Here is a 21,811-nt window from a genome sequence, read left to right as displayed (position 1 = left end):
GCTTTGGCTGGGATGAGCGGGGTAACAAATTGAAATAATAAATAAATACATAAATCTTCAGAGGTACACCAGCTTCTTTCACGGAGTACCTTTCGCACTGCACTGTGTGTGTTAGATGTGTGTGTGTGTTTCAAACAAAAAAGGAGAAACCCACAGGCCTCCCCGCCCCAGTATACAACTTAAACTGAATTGCCTGTGCTAACTTAAAAGCCCCACACCCTACTGCAACACAGGGAATGGCTGCTAAGAGGAGACCATGTGGAAACAAATTATTTTAAAACTTCTAGTCCCACCTTCCCAGTGAACGTCACAAAGCTCAAGACCTTAACTTGCTCGACTGAAAATCATCCGCTCCTTTATCCCTCTAAAGCCTGGAAGGTCTTAAGCCTGTGGATAGTAGCTCAGCTGGCAAAGATGTCCACAAGCCTCTTTGAGGACCACTTGCCAAAACCTTGCACTTTCAGCTGGGCATAGACCTGTTGCTTCACACTCTGATAGGCCACTGCTTGAACCTAGTGGAGAGAGACAGAAGCAAAGAGGGGTAGAAAATGAGCCAAAGAGGAGGGCAAGGCCCCCCAATGTTCGGCCCAAAGTCCCTGCTACTTGGCCAAAGATGAAATAAGAAAAACCAAAACAAGGAAATTGTCTGTGACATTCAGGGTCTGTGGCCCTAGATGCATCTTGGAGCAGTAGAAAAAACGGAGAGGGCAGGAAATTTGGAGTAAAGGGGCAGAGTTAACGCTTCTCCTCCATGGCCTCCACCGGCTGCTTTAGGTGCCAAGGAAAATGAATCCTCGGTTACTCATCGTGAGGGTTCCCTTCTGCTCTAAGAAGGGCATCTTGAGCTTTGGGTGATTGCCACTGCATGCTTTGGGAGGCAGGATCAAGTGTCCGCTTCCTGTCTCCCGGGCGGGAATGAGTTTCCAAAACTTTCCAAGCTAACAGGAAGACTGGAAGGACTGAAATAGAACAAACAATCATAACTGAGAAAAAACAATGTGGATCAACATTACTGAACAAAATAAAGAATACTGAGACACTGAGTAAGGAATGGAGAACAGCATGCCTCTTTTCTTCCTCTTCAAACCTTTTCAGTTTCACTCCTCACTTCTTTTTTTGTATCTCCTCTTCTTCTGCCCACCCAAAGAGGATGAAAGAGGAGATACAAAAAAAAAAAAAAAGTGAGGAGTGAAACTGAATAGGAAGATTTGAAGAGAAAGAAAAGAAGCATGCTTACCTCAGAGCAGAAGGAACCCTCATGGTAAGTAATTGAGGTTCCGTTTTCACTCCGAGGGAAGGGCACCTGGAGCTTTGGGACCTCCAAGGGATGTATCCATGTTCTGGGTGGGAACTAGACCTCCCGATGTGTTGGAGCACTCCTCTCCCAAAGGCTGCACTGGCTGACGAAAAGGTAGTCAGTGGTGTTTCACAAAGATCGAAATAAATGACCGTGTGGCTGCTCTGTAGATTTCTTCCACCGAGCATGCTTACCAAACGCTGCAGAGAAAGCAGCACTATGAAAAGAATGAGCCGTGATACCATCGGGGACTGGAATGTTGCTGGACTTATATGCTTGTACAATGCATTGTCTAATAACATAACTTATGTCCGCCCTTGATAACTTCTTGTCAAGAGCCGGTGTGGTGCAGTCTGATCTGGAGAACTGGGTTGATTCCCCACTCCTCCATGTGAGTGGTGGAGGCTAATCTGGTGAACTGGATTTGTTTCCTCACTCTTACACACAAAGCCTTGGGCTAATCACAGCTCTCTCAGCCCCATCTACCTCACAGGGTGTCTTGTTGTGGGGAGGGGAAGGGAAGGTGATTGCAAGCTGGTTTGATTCTCCCTTAAGTGGTAGAGAAAATCGGCATGGTCGAGGATATAAATAGTGAGTCCATCTTTCTAATTGCTTCTATATGTCTGATGTAAATGCGTAGTGCCCATCGAAGATCCAAGGTGCGCCACTCCTTTTCCCTGTCACACGCAGACTAAGGACAAAAGGAGGGGAGATTAATCTCCTGCTGTAGGTGGAAGACTGTGTTCACCATCAGTATGACGGTGGGATCGAGGCATAGGACCACCTTATGAAATATGCAAAGCCCCTTTCTAGCAGATAGAGCACCTAGCTCCAAAATTCTGCATGCTGACGTTACTGTAGTCAACAATAATATCTTCATCCGTAGAAACTTCAGAGGAACCTCTCAGAGGGGTTTGAAAGGAGCTCTGTTGAGGACTGGCAGGACAACATGAAGGCGCCAAGTCAGAAATCTGTGGACCACAGGTGGCCTATACTGTGCCACCCCTTTCAAGAAGAATTTAACATGTGAATGTTTTGTTAAGATTGTAGCCGGATAGTTGAGGAACAACGGTCATAATCAGCACCATATGTCTTTGTAAAGTGGAGGCTTTAAGATCCTGACAAACGCCGTCCCGCAGGAAGGCTAACAATTGGCCCCCCTCTGGCAATAAGGGATCCACATGCTTCCCTCTACACTACCAGACAAAGGCTTTCCAGGACGAATGGTATATTCTTCTGGTGGAAGGTCCCCTGGATTCTAACATAAACACCTAGTTTCTTTAAATGAAACAAATTCCTCTGGGCCAGATGAATTGCATCCAAGGATACTCAAAGAACTTGCATATGTAATTTCTGAGCCTCAGTCCATTATTTTTGAAAAGACTTGGAAAACAGGTGAGGTGCCAGAAGATTGGAGACGGGCAAATGTTGTCCCCATCTTCAAGAAGGGGAAAAAGGAAGATCCGGGTAACTATCGACCCATCAGCTTGACTTCTATACCGGGAAAAGGTTTTTAACAAATCATCAAACGGTCTGTCCTTGAGCATTTAGAAAGGATGGATCTGATCACTAAGAGCCAGCACGGGTTTCTCAAGAATAAGTCATGTCAGACTAATCTTATCTCCTTTTTTGAGAAAGTTACTACCTTGCTGGATCAGGGAAATGCTGTAGACATAGTTTATCTAGATTTCAGTAAGGCTTTTGATAAGGTTCCACATAGTATTCTAGTTGACAAATTGGGAAAATGTGGTTTAGATCCTATTACTGTTAGGTGGATCTGTAACTGGTTGACAGATTGCACCCAAAAAGTGCTAGTTAATGGTTCCTCGTCCACTTGGATAGACGTGACTAGTGGAGTTCCTCAGGGATCTGTTCTGGGCCCTGTGTTGTTCAACATCTTTATAAATGATTTGGATGAAGGAATAGAGGGGATGTTTATTAAATTTGCAGGTGGGTAGCAAATACGGTAGAAGACAGAGCCAAGATACAGGATGATCTTGACAGGCTGGAGAATTGGGCTAAAACTAATAAAATGCACTTCAACAAAGATAAATGTAAAGTTCTGCATTTAGGTAGGAAAAATCAAATGCATAATTATAGGATGGGGGAGACTTGTCTGAGCAGTAGTGTGTGCGAAAAGGATCTTGGGGTCTTAGTAGACCAAACACTGAACATGAGTCAGCAGTGTGATGCGGTAGCTAAAAAGGCAAATGCGGTTTTGGGCTGCATCAACAGAAGTATAGTGTCCAGATCAAGCGAACTGATGGTATCGCTTTACTCTGCTCTGGTTAGACCTCACCTAGAGTACTGTGCTCAGTTTTGGGCACCACCATTTAAGAAAGATGTAGACAAGCTGGAACGTGTCCAGAGGAGGGCAACAAAGATGGTGAGGGGTCTGGAGACCAAGTCCTATGAGCTGGGTATGTTTAGCCTGAAGAGGAGAAGACTGAGAGGGGATATGATAACCATCTTCAAGTTCTTGAAAGGCTGTCATAGAGAGGATGGTGCTGAGTAGTTTTCTGTTGCCCCAGGAGGTCGGACCACAACCAACAGGTTGAAATTAAATCAAAACAGTTTCCGTCTAGACATTAGGAAGAATTTTCTAACAGAGCAGTTCCTCAGTGGAACAGGCTTCCTTGGGAGGTGGTAAGCTCTCCTTCCCTGGAGGTTTTTAAGAAGAGGTTAGATGGCCATCTGTCAGCAATGCTGATTCTGTGACCTTAGGCAGATGAGAGGGAAGGCACCTTGGCCATCTTCTGGTCACTGGGGGTGTGTGTGGGGGGGAGATAGTTGTGAATTTCCTGCATTGTGCAGGACCACCACGCAAGACTCTTCCATACCTGCTGTGATAACAGTACAGCCAAGTCCTTTTTCAGTAGTATCACAGGTTGAAGAGGTGAAGAAGCCATTGCAAGGCCCGAGTGTGGAAGCATGCCCATGGAATGGATCCTATACAAGAAATCATCAGCCCCTGTAGTCGAATTAATATCAGATGCCCCAATTTGGCCTTGATAGTCTCTCTGGCCAGATGAGTGATCATGGAGAGCTTGTGCTCTGGGAGGATTAACTTGTTGCTCCTGGTATCGATGATGATCCCCAGATGCAGGAGCCTCTGCTGTGGAACGAGGCTGCTCTTCTCCCAGTTGATGAGATACCCATGATTTTCCAACAATCATGGGTGTGTGGTCGATGCTCAGTTCCCTGGACGGTACACAGTTTAAGATGTCAGCGAGGTAGGGATGGATCTGGATCCCTTTTTATCTCAATGAGGCTACCAGGGTGACAAGCACCTTGGAAAACACCCTGGGAATTGATGCTAGCCCAAATGGGAGAGCTCTGACAATGCTGTTTCGGGCAAGCGAAGCGGAGGAATCTGTGGTGAGTTATGTGAATTGGAACATGGAGGTACGCCTTGTACAAGTCAATAGAGGTCATGAACATTCCCGAAGGATCTCCGTGTGGAAGTGCCTTTGTTTGATGAATCAGTTCATGTGCTTGAGGTCCAGGATCACACACCAGTTGCCATTCTTTTTGGGTACTGTGAAAAACATGGATTCTTGCCCTGAGGGACAGGTTTGATGACCCTTATCTGAAGCAGATGGTTGATCACTGCCAAGGTCCTTAAATTCTTTTCCGCCCTGAAGGGCCAAGGAGACTGAATTAATCGGTCTGGGGGGAGACGCCTGAATTCTATACAGTAGCCTGACTGTATGATCTGTTTTACTCAGACTTCTGGTTGACAGAGTCCACTGCAAAAGAAAGTCTCCCCCCTCTCCCTGATGGCCTGGCATCAGTTTCCTGTTTGTGGAGTTTGTCTCCCTTGTCAGAGCAGAAATTGAAATTGGAGGATCTGTTGAAACTATTGCCTTTGCGGAAGAATCCTCTGCCGCTAGACCAGGAGTTCCTTCTCTGATCGGCTCTGACATGGGACAAGGTATGGTACAAACTAAAGGAAAGAAATGAGGAGGTGGCCCTACTGTCCTTCCTCAAGTGCTTTGGCATAGCTTTCTTTTTGACGCTAGTTTGCACTAGGATCTTGTCTATTCTGTCACCGAACAGTCTGCCCCCCTGAAATGGGTAAGCCATAACGATGGACTTAGAGTGGTAGTCGGCTTGCCATACTCTCAGCCAAAGGATACACCTAGTCGCTGATTAAGTTGTCATGGAACAAGCAGCAAATGTCATGACATCTAAGGAAGCGTCCGCCAAAAAGGTGGTAGCTTTTAAGACCTGGCTTATGCCCTCGGCAATCCTCCTGTTATCCCTTGGTATTAGCTGGGACAGTTTTCTAATCCAGACGATGGAAGCTCTGGCAAAAATAGCTGCTGTGGCTTGAACAGCAAGAGCCGAGGCCTCATGTGCTTTACTGGATGCAAAGTCAGCCTTTCTATCTAATGGGTCTTTAATTGATCCCATGCCGTCTTCGAAAAGCAAATCAGAGGACTGGAGAGCTGCAATAGGAGCTTCAACTAGGGGCACCTGCAGCATATCCATAGCATGAGGAGTCAGATCGTAAAACCTTCTGGTGTTGATTGAAAACTGCTTAATGGCTAAGGACCCCACTCTGCCCTCACTAAGGACTCAAAGTACTCTGGAAAAGGTTCCGATTTAATATGGACCTGCCATCTGGCGAAGAATTCTTTGGTTTCTTTTGGTCTGGGTTTACTTTTAGATTCCTCTACAGGATCAGGCTGTTTGGAAAGATCCAGTGCCATGATGGCCTTGGCTAGGAGAGTCTGATAATCCTCTCCAGCAAACAATCTACTTTGTTGATCCTCTATTACAGGTGTGTCCTCATCAAAAGAAAATCCCCCTTCTTCCTTCTCAAACCCCTACATGGATGGTGGACAATCTGCCCGATGGCTGGGGCCTGCCCGAGTAACTTCGCCTTTCAAGCTGCCTTAGTTGGCCCTTGTCTGAGATACTCGAGAGAGCTCCATATTCCTTCTAGGATCACATTGAGCTGGAGGAAAACATTGAGGGGAACTTCCCCTGGAAATCTGGGAATGCACAGGGCCTGTAAAAGTTGCAGGTATTCCCTAAAGGCTCTGCCTACTAAGTCTAAAACTTCATCCTGAATCACTAGCCTTCCACCCTCGTCCTCGGGGGGAGGGAGGTATATTACTGACCGAAGAAGTCTGCATCAAAACCATTTGAGGTGAAGATTCCTCGTTCGGGGGTGGGGGGTATCCTTGTTGTTGCACTGGGCCAACTGGGTAGCCTCAGAGGCCATTTCTTCCGAGCGCAATGGATTTGCACCTTTTTTAGGCGCCGTGTCGGGCCTCCTCTTTTGTGGCACAATAGTCTTTTCTCAGGCTTCTCTCTCGCTGTAGGGCCACATCTGCGGCTGCCAGAGGAATCGCCTGTGTGATGGAGCATGGAGGCAAGCAGTCCGCTTCCCCTACAAGAAGCCATCATTGGTAATCTCCTCCCCGTTGGCCATGTTGTCTCAATAGACATTAAGCACGGGAGAGAGGGCAGGGGAGGAGCAGAAGACCAAATAAAGCTGAGAATGAAGGCAAGGAACGAGAAACAGAAGAGACATTGAGATAGCAAGGAGGTACTAACTAGCTAAAGACAGAATTAAAGTGAGGTTTAAAAAAAAGGTTTCCTAAGCTACAATTTGAAAAGCTGCTGTGCAGAGCTGCTCTGCTAAGTTGCTCTCCCTAGTAAGGCAGAAAGGACATTGGAAACTGAGTGAGCAATTCCTGCCTGGGAGACAGGAAGCTGAAATTTGATCTGCCTCCCTGAGCATGCAGTGGGGATCACCCAAAGCTCAAGATGCCCTTCCCTCAGAGTGAGAATGACAAGTACCAACAGGAATTTGTCTCCTGTCTCCCCCCCCCCCCCCCGACTTAAAGCAGTATTCCTGATTGAGGAAATCTGAATGGGTTGTGTGCAAAGAGTGTAAAACGCTTTCCCCTGCACTGCAGTTGTGATCCCTGTCACGCCCCATCAGCTGCTCAATAGTACATCTGGGGATTCAGTCTCAGACCCTCATTATGTGTGATTTGACCCCCTTAAAACACAGGGTCTTGCAGGGGGCTGAAAGACTCACTTTGGCTTCGTGGTAAGTGGCCAGTGTGGCCAGGCCCCCTCTGTTCATCTCCTTCGCCACTTTCCGGAAGTACTTCAGCATAGCAGCCTTGCAAATCCGACTGGGGTGGCAGGGGCCGTCTGGGCTCATGATGCTGACGGAGGCAAGCGAGAGGAATTTCACCACAGGAATCACAAGAATCCACACCAAGTCACAGAATGGAACGGTCAGCCCACCAACGCCTCCCAGCATCACTTAGGCCTGATTTAAATGTGATGATGGCTGAAGAGGAAAAACTCTCCCTGTGGGGGTTCTGCACAAGCCTAGTTTGTTGCTGAAAGCAGAACTCGTACAAAGCAGCTGTGCTTTGCACAAATAGCAGCCCCCTTTGAATGAGATGCGGTGCAAGAACGAAGTCCCTCAGATTAGTTCTTTCATCTCAAGACAGAGACATGTTTAAATCAGGCCTGAGCCACTGTTCCCACAAGTGCCAAGTTTGATTCCACTCAATAGAGCTAACTGCATTAACAAGGATTATTTCGAATTCTGCAGGACTATAGAGGAAGTGCCCTGACCTGGGAAGCCCAGGCTAGCCAGATCTCATCAGATCTCAGAAGATAAGAAGATTTGGCCCTGGTTAGAACTTGGATGGGAGACCACCAAGGAATAGCAGGGTTGCTAAACAGAGGAAGACAATGGCAAACCACCTCTGAATGTCTTTTGCCTTGAAAACCCTACTGGGTTGCCATAAGTCAAAGATGGAACATTTTGAAAGCTATCAGCAGATAGTCAGGGATGGGGCGGAAAGGGAGACTGGACAGGAATTCCAAGTGGCTGTGGGACCTGGCACCCTTCTTAAGTCTCTGCATCCCAAAAAACGCTCCAATCGCAAGCCTGAAATAAAATTTGACACCAAGGAGGTTTTTTTTTTTTTTTTTTTAAGTATAGCCAAACAGACATCAAGTTCATAGAGTCCTTGGCCATCTCTCATTTAAGCTGTCTATAAACAGCAAAAGCACACAATATTCAGAAAACAGACATAAAAGTATCCTGCTTTACTTTTCAGATAATGTCACAGTTGATCAGCAATCCATCTGTTTTATTAGCATACAGTAATGCTTACACAGAAAGTGCACTCTACAGAAACATATTCTGCTTTGGAAGAAGTCACAGAATGTGGTTTGGGAGATTCAGGGAGCAGCCCATTCCAGGTTTTGAGGGGCTCCAGGCAAAGAGTTCCCAGCCCCCCCCTTCTGCCCACAAGCTCCCCCATGCACCCTCCTTCCCTTCACCCCGCCCATACTGCACCTCCCTGTGTGTCTTTCCTCTGCCCGCTTGAGGGCTCTTCCGCTGCCCACACTCATCACTGCCTGCAGCCCTTTTCCCAGTGGTCAGTGCATGTGGCCAGAAGAAAAAGTTGGTTTTTATATGCCAACTTTCTCTACCACTTAAGAATCAAACCTTCCCTTCCACACAACAGACACCCTGTGAGGTAGGTGGGACTGAAGGAGCTCTAAGAGAGCTGTAACTTGCCCAAAGTCACCCAGCTGGCTTTGTGTGTAGGAGTGGGGAAACAAATCCAGTTCACCATATTAGCCTCCACCGCTCATGTGGAGGAGTGGGGAATCAAACCCGGTTCTCCAGATTTGAGTCCACCGCTCCAAACCACCGCTCTTAACCACTACATCATGCTGGCTCTACACCACGCTGACAGCAGTGGGTATGCTGGGAGCCCTGGCCCCAGGCAGCTGCCCCACTTCAGAGTCTGCTGACTCCCACCCTGATCCAGGTAACTGTACTTGCAGTAAACCAAAAAGCAAAGCACAACACAGAGAGAGTGACAGGCCCACCAGGTCCCCTCCCAGGACTCACTCCCATGCTGCCTTCCCGACCGCCCCGTTCACCAGCTCCAGGGCTTCGTCGCCACCACACCAGTTGAGGCTCCAAGACTGGCACTTGGGCAGAACGTCAAGAGAGGCGACGCTGGGGCCTTTGAAGAGGTGCACGGGGTTCTGACGGTAGGGCTTCGGCAAGCTTTCCTTGGCTAGCTGCAGCCGGTTGTTAATGACCTGGTGGAGGATGGCACTGTCTTGGTAAGCGTCGGCTAAAACACAGAACAGAGATACGGTCAGTGTGAGGTGGAGGCAGAGGAGCCGGAAGTATCTGGGAGGAAGTAAATGCAACACTGACAAGCACAACCCCTCTGATAGTGTGCATTGGTCAGGGTCTCAAGCTTGCTCACAAGGAGAACAGAAGCACAGACATATACCCCTAACCCCACAGGACAACGATCAGCGAAGTGGCAAATGCTCTGGAAAACCTGACCCTATACGGCTTCCTCCAATGCTCTTCCCTTGGGAAACCCCACTATTGGCTCACACACACACACACACACACACACTTCTGGTGAAAAAGTGGCTGCAGAGACAAGAGCTGTCCTCAGCTAAAGGAAAACCCAGACATGACACATTATAAAAACAACAGAAGAGCCCTGATGGATCCAGCAGTCCAGCATTCTGCCTCACACAGTGGCCAACCAGTTCCTCTGGAGGTCCAACAGCAGGGCACAGGGCCTTTCCCCTGATGTTGACTTCTTGCACTGGGATTCAGAGGTTGACTGCCTCTGAACATGGAGGTTCACCACATTTTCTCAGGGTTTTGTGCTGTTTTGCAACGTAAAACTAGCTTCGTATGACAGGTTGTGTCCAAAAATCAAAGACTGCTCACTTCCCAAATCAACCCTTCTTTTCCTATCTTGTTCTATTAGCAAACTGGAATGTGGTTTTTCTTAATTTGGGAAACCCCGGCTGCCTGTCAGCACGACGCCCAAGCCCTCAAAGAGGGCCGTCTGCTATCGTCAGTTACTCGCCCAGGACGATGCTGGTGATGTAGACTGGGTGAATGATGTGGCTCAGGAGCGCCCCCTGGACACCCAAGATGGTCCAGAGGGTCAATTTGTCACTGCCAGACAGGCAGCAGATGCAAGCGGCCAGCAAGCTGGGACGGCAGTAGGCAACAGGCCTCAGAGTGCCTTTCACGCTGACGTAGAGCTCGACAGGCGGATTTGGGTGTGACGTGGTGACGCTGCAGGTGAAGAAAACGGGAGAGAAATGAGTCAGAGGGCCATGCAAGAAAGTCGGGTGTGCGTGTGTGTGCTTGTAGTTACACGGAGAAGAGGGACTGGATTAATAAGGGCTCTCTCCTAAACCCCAAGAACAGTTTCAGAGAGTAGCCATGCTGGTCTGCAGGAGAACAGCAGGATTTGATTCCAACAGTGCTTCAGAGAACATGATTTGGGGAGGAGGGGGGTATGAGCTTTCAAAAGTCAAAGTTCATTCAAAACCGCAAAAACTCATGCCCCAAAAAGCTTGCTGGTTTCAAAGATGCCACTGATCCCAAATGTAGGCACCCAAAAAACAGTCTCCCTGATCATTCATAATTTCCTGTCTCTAAAGAGCAGCACTGGAGACAGAAAGCATTTTTCAAAAATCTGCTTTGTTTACAAGTTACTGTATGTAAGTTATCTTAATTGACTGTTCTGGTTTATAGTGACAATTTATAATTTTTTAAAATTATTTCATCTTACAGTTTTTACTTGGCAAGCTGCCTCAGGACTCTGAAGAAGCAGTCTATATAGGGCGAAAACGCACGGTCTCTTTAGCTTCCTTTATTCCCTCTTTCAGCCAGGATTCAGCCAGGATCGAATGCACGTCTGGCGAAATGCATGCGATCGATCCTGCCTGAATCCTGGCTGAAACAGGGAATAAAGGAGGCTAAAGCGACCGTGCGTTTTCGCCCAATGAAATCCCTGAACAAATAAGCACAGCACACACATAGTGTCTCCAAAGAGCAAGATTCCCAGGAAGAAACCCTCTTGCCCAGGACCCTTCCCCCCACTCACAGGCACTCCGTCGAATTCTTTCTGTCTATTCCAAACTCCAACCTGCCATTTCTTTCACACACACCTGTGCCTACCCCCTAACCTGGGAGGGACCACCTCCTCCAAGCTCCAAAGCATACTTCCCAGTACCAGTGTAGTATACTGGTTGAACTAGGATCTGGGAGACCATGGTTCGAATCTCCACTCTGTTATGGAAGCTTGCTGGGTGACCTTGGGCCAGTCAAAAAAACTCAGCCTCATAGGGTTGGTGTGAGGATAAAAGGGAGAAGGGGTGAATGTTGTAAGGCACTCAGGGTCCACAGTGGGAAGAAAAGTGGGGTATAAATGAACTAAATAAATAAACAGAGCTGCCAGGAGATTATCTCCTAACAATTACCACCCACTGCAGAACCCATTCCTAATGATCAGCAACCATTCCCGCTCACAACAGCTTTTCCAGTAAGACCACAGCTCTCTTCTGAACCATAAGTGGCACTCACTGGAAGTTCTCCAAAGCTCCGCTGGGCCTGCGGCTCAGGTAGAGATGCAGAAAGAATCTTGGCTTCAGAGCCAAGTGCGTCCCATCCTCTGTGAGGCAGAAGATGCATTTCTCAACAGCTGCAGGGTCGTTGCTGCTAAACATGAGTAGCTGCTTGTAGAAGTACCTGGGGAGGATTTGATGAAATAATCATAAGCAAAGGTAGGCTCTCTAGAAAGTGGGGCAAAGTTCCAACACAGCCCTCAGGTTCTGGATGCTGCCAAGTGATAAAGGATGGAGAGGGGGGAAGGGAGAAAGATCTGGACTCAACAGCACAACACACCGGTCTGTGTGCCCCTGTGCCAATCTTGGTAAAATGAACTGGCATTTGAGGCAACCTTGATTGCGAGGCATCAAAAAACAAGAACCCTGCACAGAACTGGGTGGACTGTTACTTCTGAGTGGTTTTCTTTAGAGTCCCAGTTTTCAATTTAGAACAAAGCAGCAAAGCATCGAGCCCTTCTGAAGGCAGGCAGTCTAATCAGATTCAGATGGGTCTTCCCTAGAGGACGTAACAACAGCACTGAAGAAGCACTTCTTGGCAGAACGGCAGGACAAAAACCAGAGCTAGTGCACTGCAGTGTGCAAAGTGCCAGGACAGGACTGGGAAATCTTGAGTTCAAATCTCTCCATCATATGCAGGGCAGATACGGGGAGGGGAGACCTTGGAGAAAGGGCAGGACGAAAATGTGAGAGGGCCTCTGAGTGTGTGTCATGAATGGATATGGACAGCCAGTTCCCCACTTCCGGTGATTTCCAGGAAGGATTGACCACTGGTACTTTTTTCCCCCGCCAACAAGTCTCAGCTGACTTATGCAGACCCAGTAGGGTTTTCAAGGCAAGAGAGGAGCAGATGTGGTTTGCCACTGCCTGCCTCTGCGTGGCAACCCTGGACTTCCTTGGTGGTCTCTCATCCAAGTACTAATCAGGGCCAACCCTGCTTAGCTTCCGAGATCTGATGCTATCCTGGGCTATCCAGGTCAGGGCAGATGAACAGAGATGGTTTGCCATTACCTGCCTCTGCGTAGTGACCCTGGACTTCCTCGGTGGTCTCCCATCAAAGTACTAACCAGGGCCGACCCTGCTTAGCTTCCGAGATCTGACAAGATCGGGCCAGCCTGGGCTATCACTGGTACTTATCATCTTAGCTATCATGAATCATCCACTCCCCTTTCCCTCTCCCCGAGTTGCTCTTCCTTAGGCAGGCTGGAAAAACAAAACAGCCCTGCACACTTGCGGCAGGGGAAAGGATGTCTTACCTTATCAGGGCTCTGTGGGCCACCACCAGCCCATGCATATCGTGGAGAGTTCTGCCGTTGAACTCCATCCAACCCTCATAGCAAACGTCTCCCGTTCCCAGGGCAACCAGCTCATATGTCTCCCCACAGGAGCTCTGGCTGTCAGCAACCTCTGAGGGGACAAGCAAGGAAGCAGGGGAAGTCTGGGTTGCAACTCTAAAATAAGTAGCAGCATCCAGATGGGCAAACGTCCATTCAAGGGTAACCCCTCAGCCAGCATCAGGGCAGGATGAACACTGACTTATTTAAAACATTTTTATGCTGCCTTTCCACCTGACCAGGATCTTTCCCCATGGGTGGCAAAAAAAAAAATTAAAACATTTGAGCAGTTTATTTTTATTTATTTACATTATTTATAGTCCGCCTTTCTCATAGGGACTCAAGGTGGATTACGCATAGTGAGTCAATGCAGTCAACAATATGGGGCACTCAATAACTAATGCATTAGGATTTTAGAAGTCTGAAACCACCAGAAGGCTCTGAAGTATAGCATAAGTTTTCACATAAAACACTAAGAAATCACATAATAGGATCCTACTTACAATAAGCTATACACAGCAGTATAGACCACATTCCCAATCACTGATCCAAGTATTTAATAAAAACCATTTTGTGCAGTTAAAAAGAACTTTAAATTATAAAATAATTCAATAAAAGCACAACACCGCCAGAACCAGGGAGGAGGGGGCCAATAACCATTAAGCGTTAAGGCCTCTGTTGAGTGGGGTACAAGCTGAACTGGGTCCCTGCTGTGGTATCCTCCCTGAAGTTCATATATAGGAGATCAAAATGATTCACAAAGTTACTTGGATAAATTACTGGGGACTGTGGTCTGTACTACTGTGTAGGTTGCTGTGGGTTGGATCCAATTATGTAACTTTGCATCATTTAATGGGTCACATTAACACTTATGCTTTGCACTTCTGTTTTTTAGACTTCTGGTTGGTTCTACAACCCAAATCCTCTTTCACTGTTTACTGAATGTCCCAGCTTGTCGATTGCATCGACTCCCTTTGTGTAGTCCATCTTGTGTCCCAGTGTGAAAAGTAGACTGTAAATTACATAAATAAATAAAGTAAACTAGATGAACTCCCCCAGCCCTCTCAGCCTTGCCTGCACTGTGCATCTTTTAAAAGGTGTGTGTGTGTGTGTGTGTGTGTTTGTGTGTGTGTGTGTGTTTTAATAGCCTGACCCGTCATGCAGCCGGGGTCTCACCTCTCTCCAGTATGAAGGCTGCCACGGTGCTCGTGCAGTCTTGGTAGGGCAGCCCTCCAAGCAGCATCTCGCAGATGTCGCTGGTCAGTGCAGCACAGCGGTGATCGTGAGGAATCTGGTTTTCTGGGGGAGACAAGAGGGGCAGGCAAGCACCAGCTGCTTAGTCTTTGGCACAGGAACAGCAAGCATCAGCTATTTCTCAGCCCCAGGACCTATCTGTAAGTGATAGAGATGGAAGAGGCTATGGAAAAATGAAGGACTGACCCATGCCAACTGACATTCCTTTCCTTTATCCCTTACAAGCTCCTTGATACATAGATGCTGAGCAGCAGAACTGCTTAAACCTGTTGCTTAAGGGACATAAGGGGAAGGGCCATGGCTCAGTGGCAGAGCATCTGCTTGGCATGCAGAAAGTCCCAGATTCAATCTCCAGCATCTCCAGTTAAAGGGACTAGGCAAATAGGTGATGTGAAAGACCTTTCTCTGCCTGTGACCCTGGAGAGCCGCTGCCAGTCTGAATAGACAGTACTGAATATTAAAGGAGTCACTGATAGGATGGAAAAAGTTTTGAAAAAACATAACCTACAAACAGTGTTTAAACCCACCAAGAAAATACAACAGATCAGCAAAAGACAAAAGAGACCCCCTCATCTCTGCAGGAGTATATCGTATACCTTGCAGTTGTGGACAAGTTTACATCAGGACCACACAACGCAGCATACAAACAAGGATAAAAGAACATGAAAGATACTGCAGACTTGGCCAACCTGAGAAATCAGCAGTGGCTGAACATGGACTGACACAAACAGGACACAGGGTCTTATTCCAAGACACTGAAATACTGGACAAGTCTACTAACTATTTTGTCAGATTGCACAGAGAAGCCATTGAAATTCATAAACATCAACACAACTTTAACAGAAAAGAAGAGAGTTTAAGAATGAATAAGGCTTGGCTTCCTGTCCTGAAAACCTCCAGACTAACAAAGACTACAGTCCACCATAGCCATACGGATTAGCCTTGGATTCCACATGTTAACAGATCACTTCAGGATACAATGGTTCCACATTAACATACCACACCCTCATTAGCACATTATCTTGATTCTTACAGGACAATGATTTGCACATTACCTTTAATACTTTGCAGGACAATGACTCAGCTCAAACCCAACCCCCTTCTGACTATATATTACTCTTCCTACACACTTGACACTGAGAGACACTGTCCTTCAGTGTTACTCCTCTGAAGATGCCTGCCACAGCTGCTGGTGAAACGTCAGGAAAGAAAATACCAAGACCAAGGTTACACAGCCCGGATAACCTACAAGAACCAACAGACAATACTGACTTTGATGGACCAAGGGTCTGATTCAGTAGAAGGCAGCTTCATGTGTTCATGAGGACTGAAATAAATTTTGCAACCACCATGAGCCTTTAGGATCCCTGTCACTCCATGAAAAAGGGTATTGCCTCAGACACAGATATAATCCAGGCCACTCAATTAAAAGAGGAGAAATGTGATGCCGCCTTTGAACCTCATAAAAGGGACGTTCTCCCAAATGACATTCACTCATCATCACCAAAGCTGAAGGTAGTTAAAATGAACAGAAATGGGAGCAGCAGAGGAATTTCTTGAAACCACTGCACACACACATTTTTTCAGCCACTCCTGTCTTCAGCCAGATGGGCTTGAAACACAGTACAAAATATCTTAGAGGAGCGCATACATGGTCACATAATAGCCCATAAAAGAAGTCTGTTTTCCAGTCTTGGTAACCAGAACTAGAGCCAAAACATCACAGCGGCTCTAGAATCCCCACTATCCTTACGCTAGGATCTTTTCCCATTAAGGTTCTGTAAAATTAGCCATTGAAGAGCAAACAACACATTACAATGCCTCATGTCACATCCAGGTACACCACAAGGACAGTCTGACTGATGTGTGCTGCAGTTTCAGGTCAGGAATACGGTGTGGGGGAAGGGGCCTTCTACAATCCCAATCTAAATCAGGATCCTCTCACTAGGAACTGGGTTCCTGGCAGGGAACTTGTCGTGGACATTAGGCAGAAGGTCCTTGGGTGAACCCAGACACAGCGCAAAGTTTGCATAATATGTTGCTAGGCCCTGAGTTGTGAATTTAAGAGGCAAATGTCAAAGCTTTATTCTTACCTGCAGGCAAAGATGTTACAGAAAGAATGTTGACAGCTGCTGGCAAACCTGGAAGATTAAAAACAACAACAACACTACACTAGTATTAAGAGCAGTGAGGCGAATGCATATCTCCCACATGTCTGCTTGCCTACACATGCTCTAGCAGTCTGCTCAGAATTCAGACTGGGACCACAGAATGTGGCAGGTTCAGCTTTCCCCTCTGTCTTGTTGCCCCATACTGAAACTGTTGAAATTAGCAATGTCCAGCATGCAAAGAAATGAGGCGTAGACCCAGCAGGGGGCAGACAAGTGGTCAGCTAGATAGGAATGTGAGGTTAGAGACTTTTCCATCTTTTCGTCACCACTTTTCTGTCCTTAAACTGATATTCTCAGGTCTATTTTCCTCCTTCATCTCGGAAGTCTCCTTCATCTCCTTCTCCTTTAGTCAGCAAGACAGCCAGAGCCTATCACTGCCTCTTAGCTTTCCTATCTAAAATGTAGTTCCCTAATAAACATTTACCGGTAACTTCATCTTTAGAATCATAGAATTGGAAGAGATCACCAGGGTCATCTAGTCCAATCCCCTTCAGGAAATTCACAACTACCTCCCCCCCACACCCCCAGTGACCCCTACTCCGTGCCCAGAAGAGGGCCAAGACGCCCTCCCTCTCATAATCTGCCTAAGGTCATAGAATCACAGAACCATAGAGTTGGAAGGGAAACCAGTGAGTCTGGTGCTTCTCTGGGTAACTACCATTCTGCCAACAGAAACACCCCCCAAGAGCAGTGATTTCCTGCTTTGTTTCTTAATGTGTACTGACGGACTAAATGTAAGTTTCCCCAGCAGACCACATAACAGCTCCCAGGGATTGCTTAAGCCCCCTGTTCCTACACACTACTGTCCTAATCCAAATCAGAATTAAGTTCCCAGAATGGAACTCCCAGAACACATCTGTCAACAAGACATGGAGAGGACCAAGGGCTCTGGAACACGTGGCACAGCCCACATCTCATGATACTGACCATCTTCTTGTCAACCCTCTTTCTTAAAAATCCTGCGTATAGAATTTGCCTTTTCATACCATTGCCGCACACAAATTCATCCAGGATAGGTCCTGCAACAGCTGTTCAGCCGTGATGACTAAACAGAACCTCCACATTAAGCAGCAGTAACATCTGAGTACCAGTAGAGAACAACCACAGCAGGCAGCATTGACCTTCGAGTCAGCTGGCTGGCCACAGTGTGAAACAGGATGCTCACCTAAATGGACCATGATCGCATGCAGCACAGCCGAATTTTAAAATATCAGCTTAAACTCCCTATGTACCCATGAACGCTGTTCTGGCGGGAAATGGGAATGCTGTCTCATTGATGAGTTCTGGGAGGCGGCGCCAGCACTGGGCCTTGGAATGTATAAAGCCATCTATGAACATGTGCAGAGTGCTTTCCTCTCAGCAGTGAGTAATCACATACACCTGGAACGAAGAGTAGTGCCTTATACTGGCTCCTTTCTGGTGAGAGACACACTAACAGACAAGGTATTGTTCTGGCTCTGATAAGGAACCAGGAGGTGGGCTTAGTCACATGGATTAGAATAAAACTGTATGCAGAATTCAGAGTTCCGGTTTGTATTTCCAGCTCCATGGGAAACCAGCAAGATCCACCAGGTAAAAACAAAGTGAGCGGGATTTGCAGTTCTCATGACTCACCTTGATCTTGGTCCTCCACTTGCTTATTACAATTGTTGCCCATCGGCTGATCCCATCCATCCAGGAGCAGCTTCTTGAAAGGAGTGGCCACAGGAAGCATCTTGGAGGAAAGGGGGTGAGAGAGCGATGCATCTGCAGAACAAAATGGGAGCATTGGGGGGGCACAAGGAAAGGACTATGCTTGTCCCCGAAGTATAACCTTGTTTGCAAGACAGTCAACACGGCTGTTCCTCATAAATGAAACTTTATTCAACATGTGTTTAAAAAAATCCCAGTGTCCAAACAAATTTACAGCACCTGTGATGTATAGGCTGGATTAGAAACAGTAAGATAATTCGGACTTAATAAGATACAAATGAAGCTTCTAAGAAAGATCCGATGAAAACGGAACCTTGGCTTACCTATGAGGGTTCCTTCTACTCTGAGGAAGGAGGACATCTTCAGCAGCGGGTGGTTTCCATCTCGTGCTCAGGGAGGCAGGATTTTAAACTTCCTCTTCCTGTCCCGAGCTAGGACCGCCCTCTATGTTTCTAGGACTTCCAAAACTAACTTAGACAGGAAGAAATAAATGAGGTATAAAAAACACAGATAACAATATGTATATATATGTCTTCAGGTAAGGTAGCTATTGTCAGTAACAACTGAACATAATTTTAAACTTGATAACAACTGTAAGGTAAGGGAAAGAGTCTGGATCTTCCATAGGTTCATGGACACGTGGAACCTCATATTAACCTTGGGGATAAAGGTTGGATCAAGTAGAAGCACAACCTTATTGCTGTGGAAAACACAGAGGCCTTTTATAGCTGAGAGTGTCTCAAGTTCTGATATCCTTCTGGCTGAGGTAACCGCCATAAGGAATAATACCTTCATCTGAAGGTGATTCAGTGACACCTCTCTCAATGGTTTGAAGGGAGGTTTAGTCAGGGCGTTCAGTACCATATGGAGTCGCCAGGTGGGAAATCCATACACCACTAGAGGAGAGATGGCAGTTACTCCCTTCAGAAATGAGGTCACATGAGGATGTCTAGTAATAGGATACCCATCCAATTGAGGTGCTACTGTCGCTATGGCAGCTACCTGGCGACATAATGTAGACAATTTCAACTTTTGTCGTAGGCCATCTTGTAAAAATTCCAGTAGGTTTCTCATGGATATTTTAAGTGGTTCCAATTGCTTTTGTTTATACCACCAGACAAATACCTTCCAGGTGAAGTTATAGATTTATCTGGTAGACGGTCGTCTAGCCTTCTGTATGGTGGTCACCACGTTCTGGGAATATCCAAGGTCTAGCAACGGCTGCCTCTAAAGGCCCAAGCGGTCAGATGAAGCCACCCCGGATCCGGGGTGAAAGGGGGGACCCAGGTGCAGAAGATCCTGAGTTACTGGTAACCGTCATGGATCTTGGATGGACAATTCTCTCAGGGTTGGGAACCACGGCCTCCGTGGGGCTACGAAGATGACACTGGCTTTCTCCATTCTTATTTTCCATAGTGCCTTGGGTATTATTGGGAGAGGAGGGAAGGCATAAAGGAGGTTTTTTGAGGGTTTTTTTGGCCATGAGGACAGCAGAGTGACTGTCATTTCCGCTCTTGGATGGACTAATCTCAAGCAGAATTTCTGAGTCTGATGGTTTGTTGGAGGTGCAAATAGGTGGTTGTCCGAACCTTTTTGTTATTTGCTGGAATACCTCTTTGCTTATGGCCCATTCCTCTTCGTCCATGTGTGGTCGGCTGAGCTAGTCGGCCTGTGTGTTCAGCGTGCCCTTGACGTGTTCCACCCGTAGCTATATCAGATGTCTTTTCACCCAGTTTAGGATGACTTCGGCATGGAGAGACAAGGAGCAAGACCCTCCCTGTTTGTTTATAATGTACCTTTGCCGAAATGTTGTCTGTTCTGACCAATACATGATGTCTTTGGATCAGTGGTTGGAATGCCAGAGGGGTTTTCTTGATGGCATGCAGCTCTAAGTTGTTTATGCGAAGCTTATCCTACTTCAGCGACCATTGGCCTTGAGCGATGTGTTGTTGGATAGTCGCTCCCCAGCCTTCTGAGCTGGCATCAGTGTATATCTGTGTAGTGGATGTCTGTAGGTAAGTCTGACCCTTTGACAGGTTAGTTGTTCTTGTCCACTACAAGAGACTGTCTCTGACATGGTTGGTCAGGGTGAGTCATGGATTTCTCTTTTGCAGAATTTGTCTTGATGTGCCTTCAGGAACCACTGAAGTGGTCTTGCATGTAGTCAGGCCCAGGGAACAGTCCCTATGCAGGATACCATCAGACCCTGTAGATGCGCTAGGGATGTTAGTCCCGCCGAGCTGGACTTGCTGATTTGCTTTGCCAATTTGGATATGGTGAGTATCTTGCCTTGAGGTAAGTATAGCTTGTTGCATGGTGTCTATAAACACTCCTAGATACAGGACCGTCTGCAATGGGAGCAGGTTGCTTTTGGCTCAGTTTACGAGGAAGCCAAGTTGTTCCAGGAGGTGTATTGAATTGCCTCTTGTTTAGAGTGGGCACTTACTAGGATGTCGTCCAAGTAGGGAAAGATGTGAATCCCTTGTTCCCTCAGTGATGAGTACCTTCGTGAAAACCCTCGGGTCTGATGAGAGTCCGAAAAGGAGTGCCCTGAATTAGTAGTGATGTTGACCATGGGCGAACTGAAGGTACTTGCGATGTAATGGGTTGATTGGGATGTATAGGTAGGACTCCGTTAGATCTATGGATGTTAGGAATGACTGGGGTCACAGAGCCTCGATGATGGATTGAAGAGTCTCCATCCTGCAAATGTTTTTGCTTCACGAACTTGTTTACATACTTCAAGTCCAATATTGTGCGCCAGTCCCCTTTTCACTTTGGCATGGTAAAGAAGATGGAACACACTTAGGCGTGCCGCTCTAAAGGCGGTACTGGTTCTATGGCTCTTATTTCCAGTAGATGGCGGATTGCTTCTTGGTTCCTGAGACTTTTGTCTCGGTTTGGTGAGACTGGAGATGGGGTAAACCAGTCAGGTGGGGGTGCCTGAATTATATCAGGTAATCTTTGTGTATGATTTGTCAGACCCAGGTGTCCGTCTGGGCTAGGTTCCAGATGTTGGCAAAATGTAGAAGTCTTCTCCCCACTTGAATCAGAAGGCAGACATTGCTTCCCTTTATTGGAGAATTTTCCCGATTTATCTGCCCCCTGGTGTTGAAACTGGAAAGTTTTGTTGAACCTGTATCCCCTACAGAAGGATGCCCTTCTGCCCTATTGTCTGCTCCTGGTCATGCCAGGGAGTGAAAGGGACGAAAGGAGGTTGCAGCTGAACTTTTCCCCTCCTTCCTAATGTGTTTTGGCATTGCCTTTTAAAAAGTCAGTTTCTATGAGGATACTGTCTAGTTTTTCGCCAAAGAGGCAACTTCCATCGAAGAGGTAGGACAGCAGGAATGATTTTGATGAGTAATCTGCAGGCCATGCCCTAAGCCAAAGTGCTCTCCTGGATACAGAGGAAGCTGCTAGGGCTCTCGCTGAGAAAGTCATAGAGTCCAGAGTGGCATCTGCCATAAAGTTAACTGCCTTTAGAACTCTGTTTAGACCTTCTGATACCCTTCTATTTTCTTGTAGAATCAGGTCTATTAACTTCCTGGTCCATATGATGCATGCCCTGGCAAACAGGGCTACAGAGGCTTGGACCAAGAGGCCAG

At 46.9% G+C, this 21,811-nt stretch overlaps 1 protein-coding gene across 1 annotated transcript in view; it reads right to left on the bottom strand.

The window, feature by feature from the left end:
- Positions 1 to 401: 401 nt before the first annotated feature.
- Positions 402 to 21,811, bottom strand: part of ADAD2 (adenosine deaminase domain containing 2) — a 35,790-nt gene continuing 14,380 nt past the window's right edge. The window contains exons 5-12 of the mRNA XM_056845740.1: positions 18,129 to 18,260; positions 14,266 to 14,388; positions 13,012 to 13,162; positions 11,715 to 11,879; positions 10,204 to 10,418; positions 9,207 to 9,438; positions 7,356 to 7,488; positions 402 to 512 (exon numbers count right to left, since the gene is read on the bottom strand). Coding sequence (XP_056701718.1) covers positions 402 to 512; positions 7,356 to 7,488; positions 9,207 to 9,438; positions 10,204 to 10,418; positions 11,715 to 11,879; positions 13,012 to 13,162; positions 14,266 to 14,388; positions 18,129 to 18,260 — 1,262 coding nt within the window. The remainder of the gene's footprint in view (positions 513 to 7,355; positions 7,489 to 9,206; positions 9,439 to 10,203; positions 10,419 to 11,714; positions 11,880 to 13,011; positions 13,163 to 14,265; positions 14,389 to 18,128; positions 18,261 to 21,811) is intronic.

Source organism: Euleptes europaea, chromosome 3 (genome assembly GCF_029931775.1).
Source record: "Euleptes europaea isolate rEulEur1 chromosome 3, rEulEur1.hap1, whole genome shotgun sequence".
Classification (NCBI taxonomy): Eukaryota; Metazoa; Chordata; class Lepidosauria; order Squamata; family Sphaerodactylidae; genus Euleptes; species Euleptes europaea.
The sequence above is the reverse complement of the archived record's forward strand: the minus strand, read 5'-3'. Positions and strand labels throughout refer to the sequence as shown.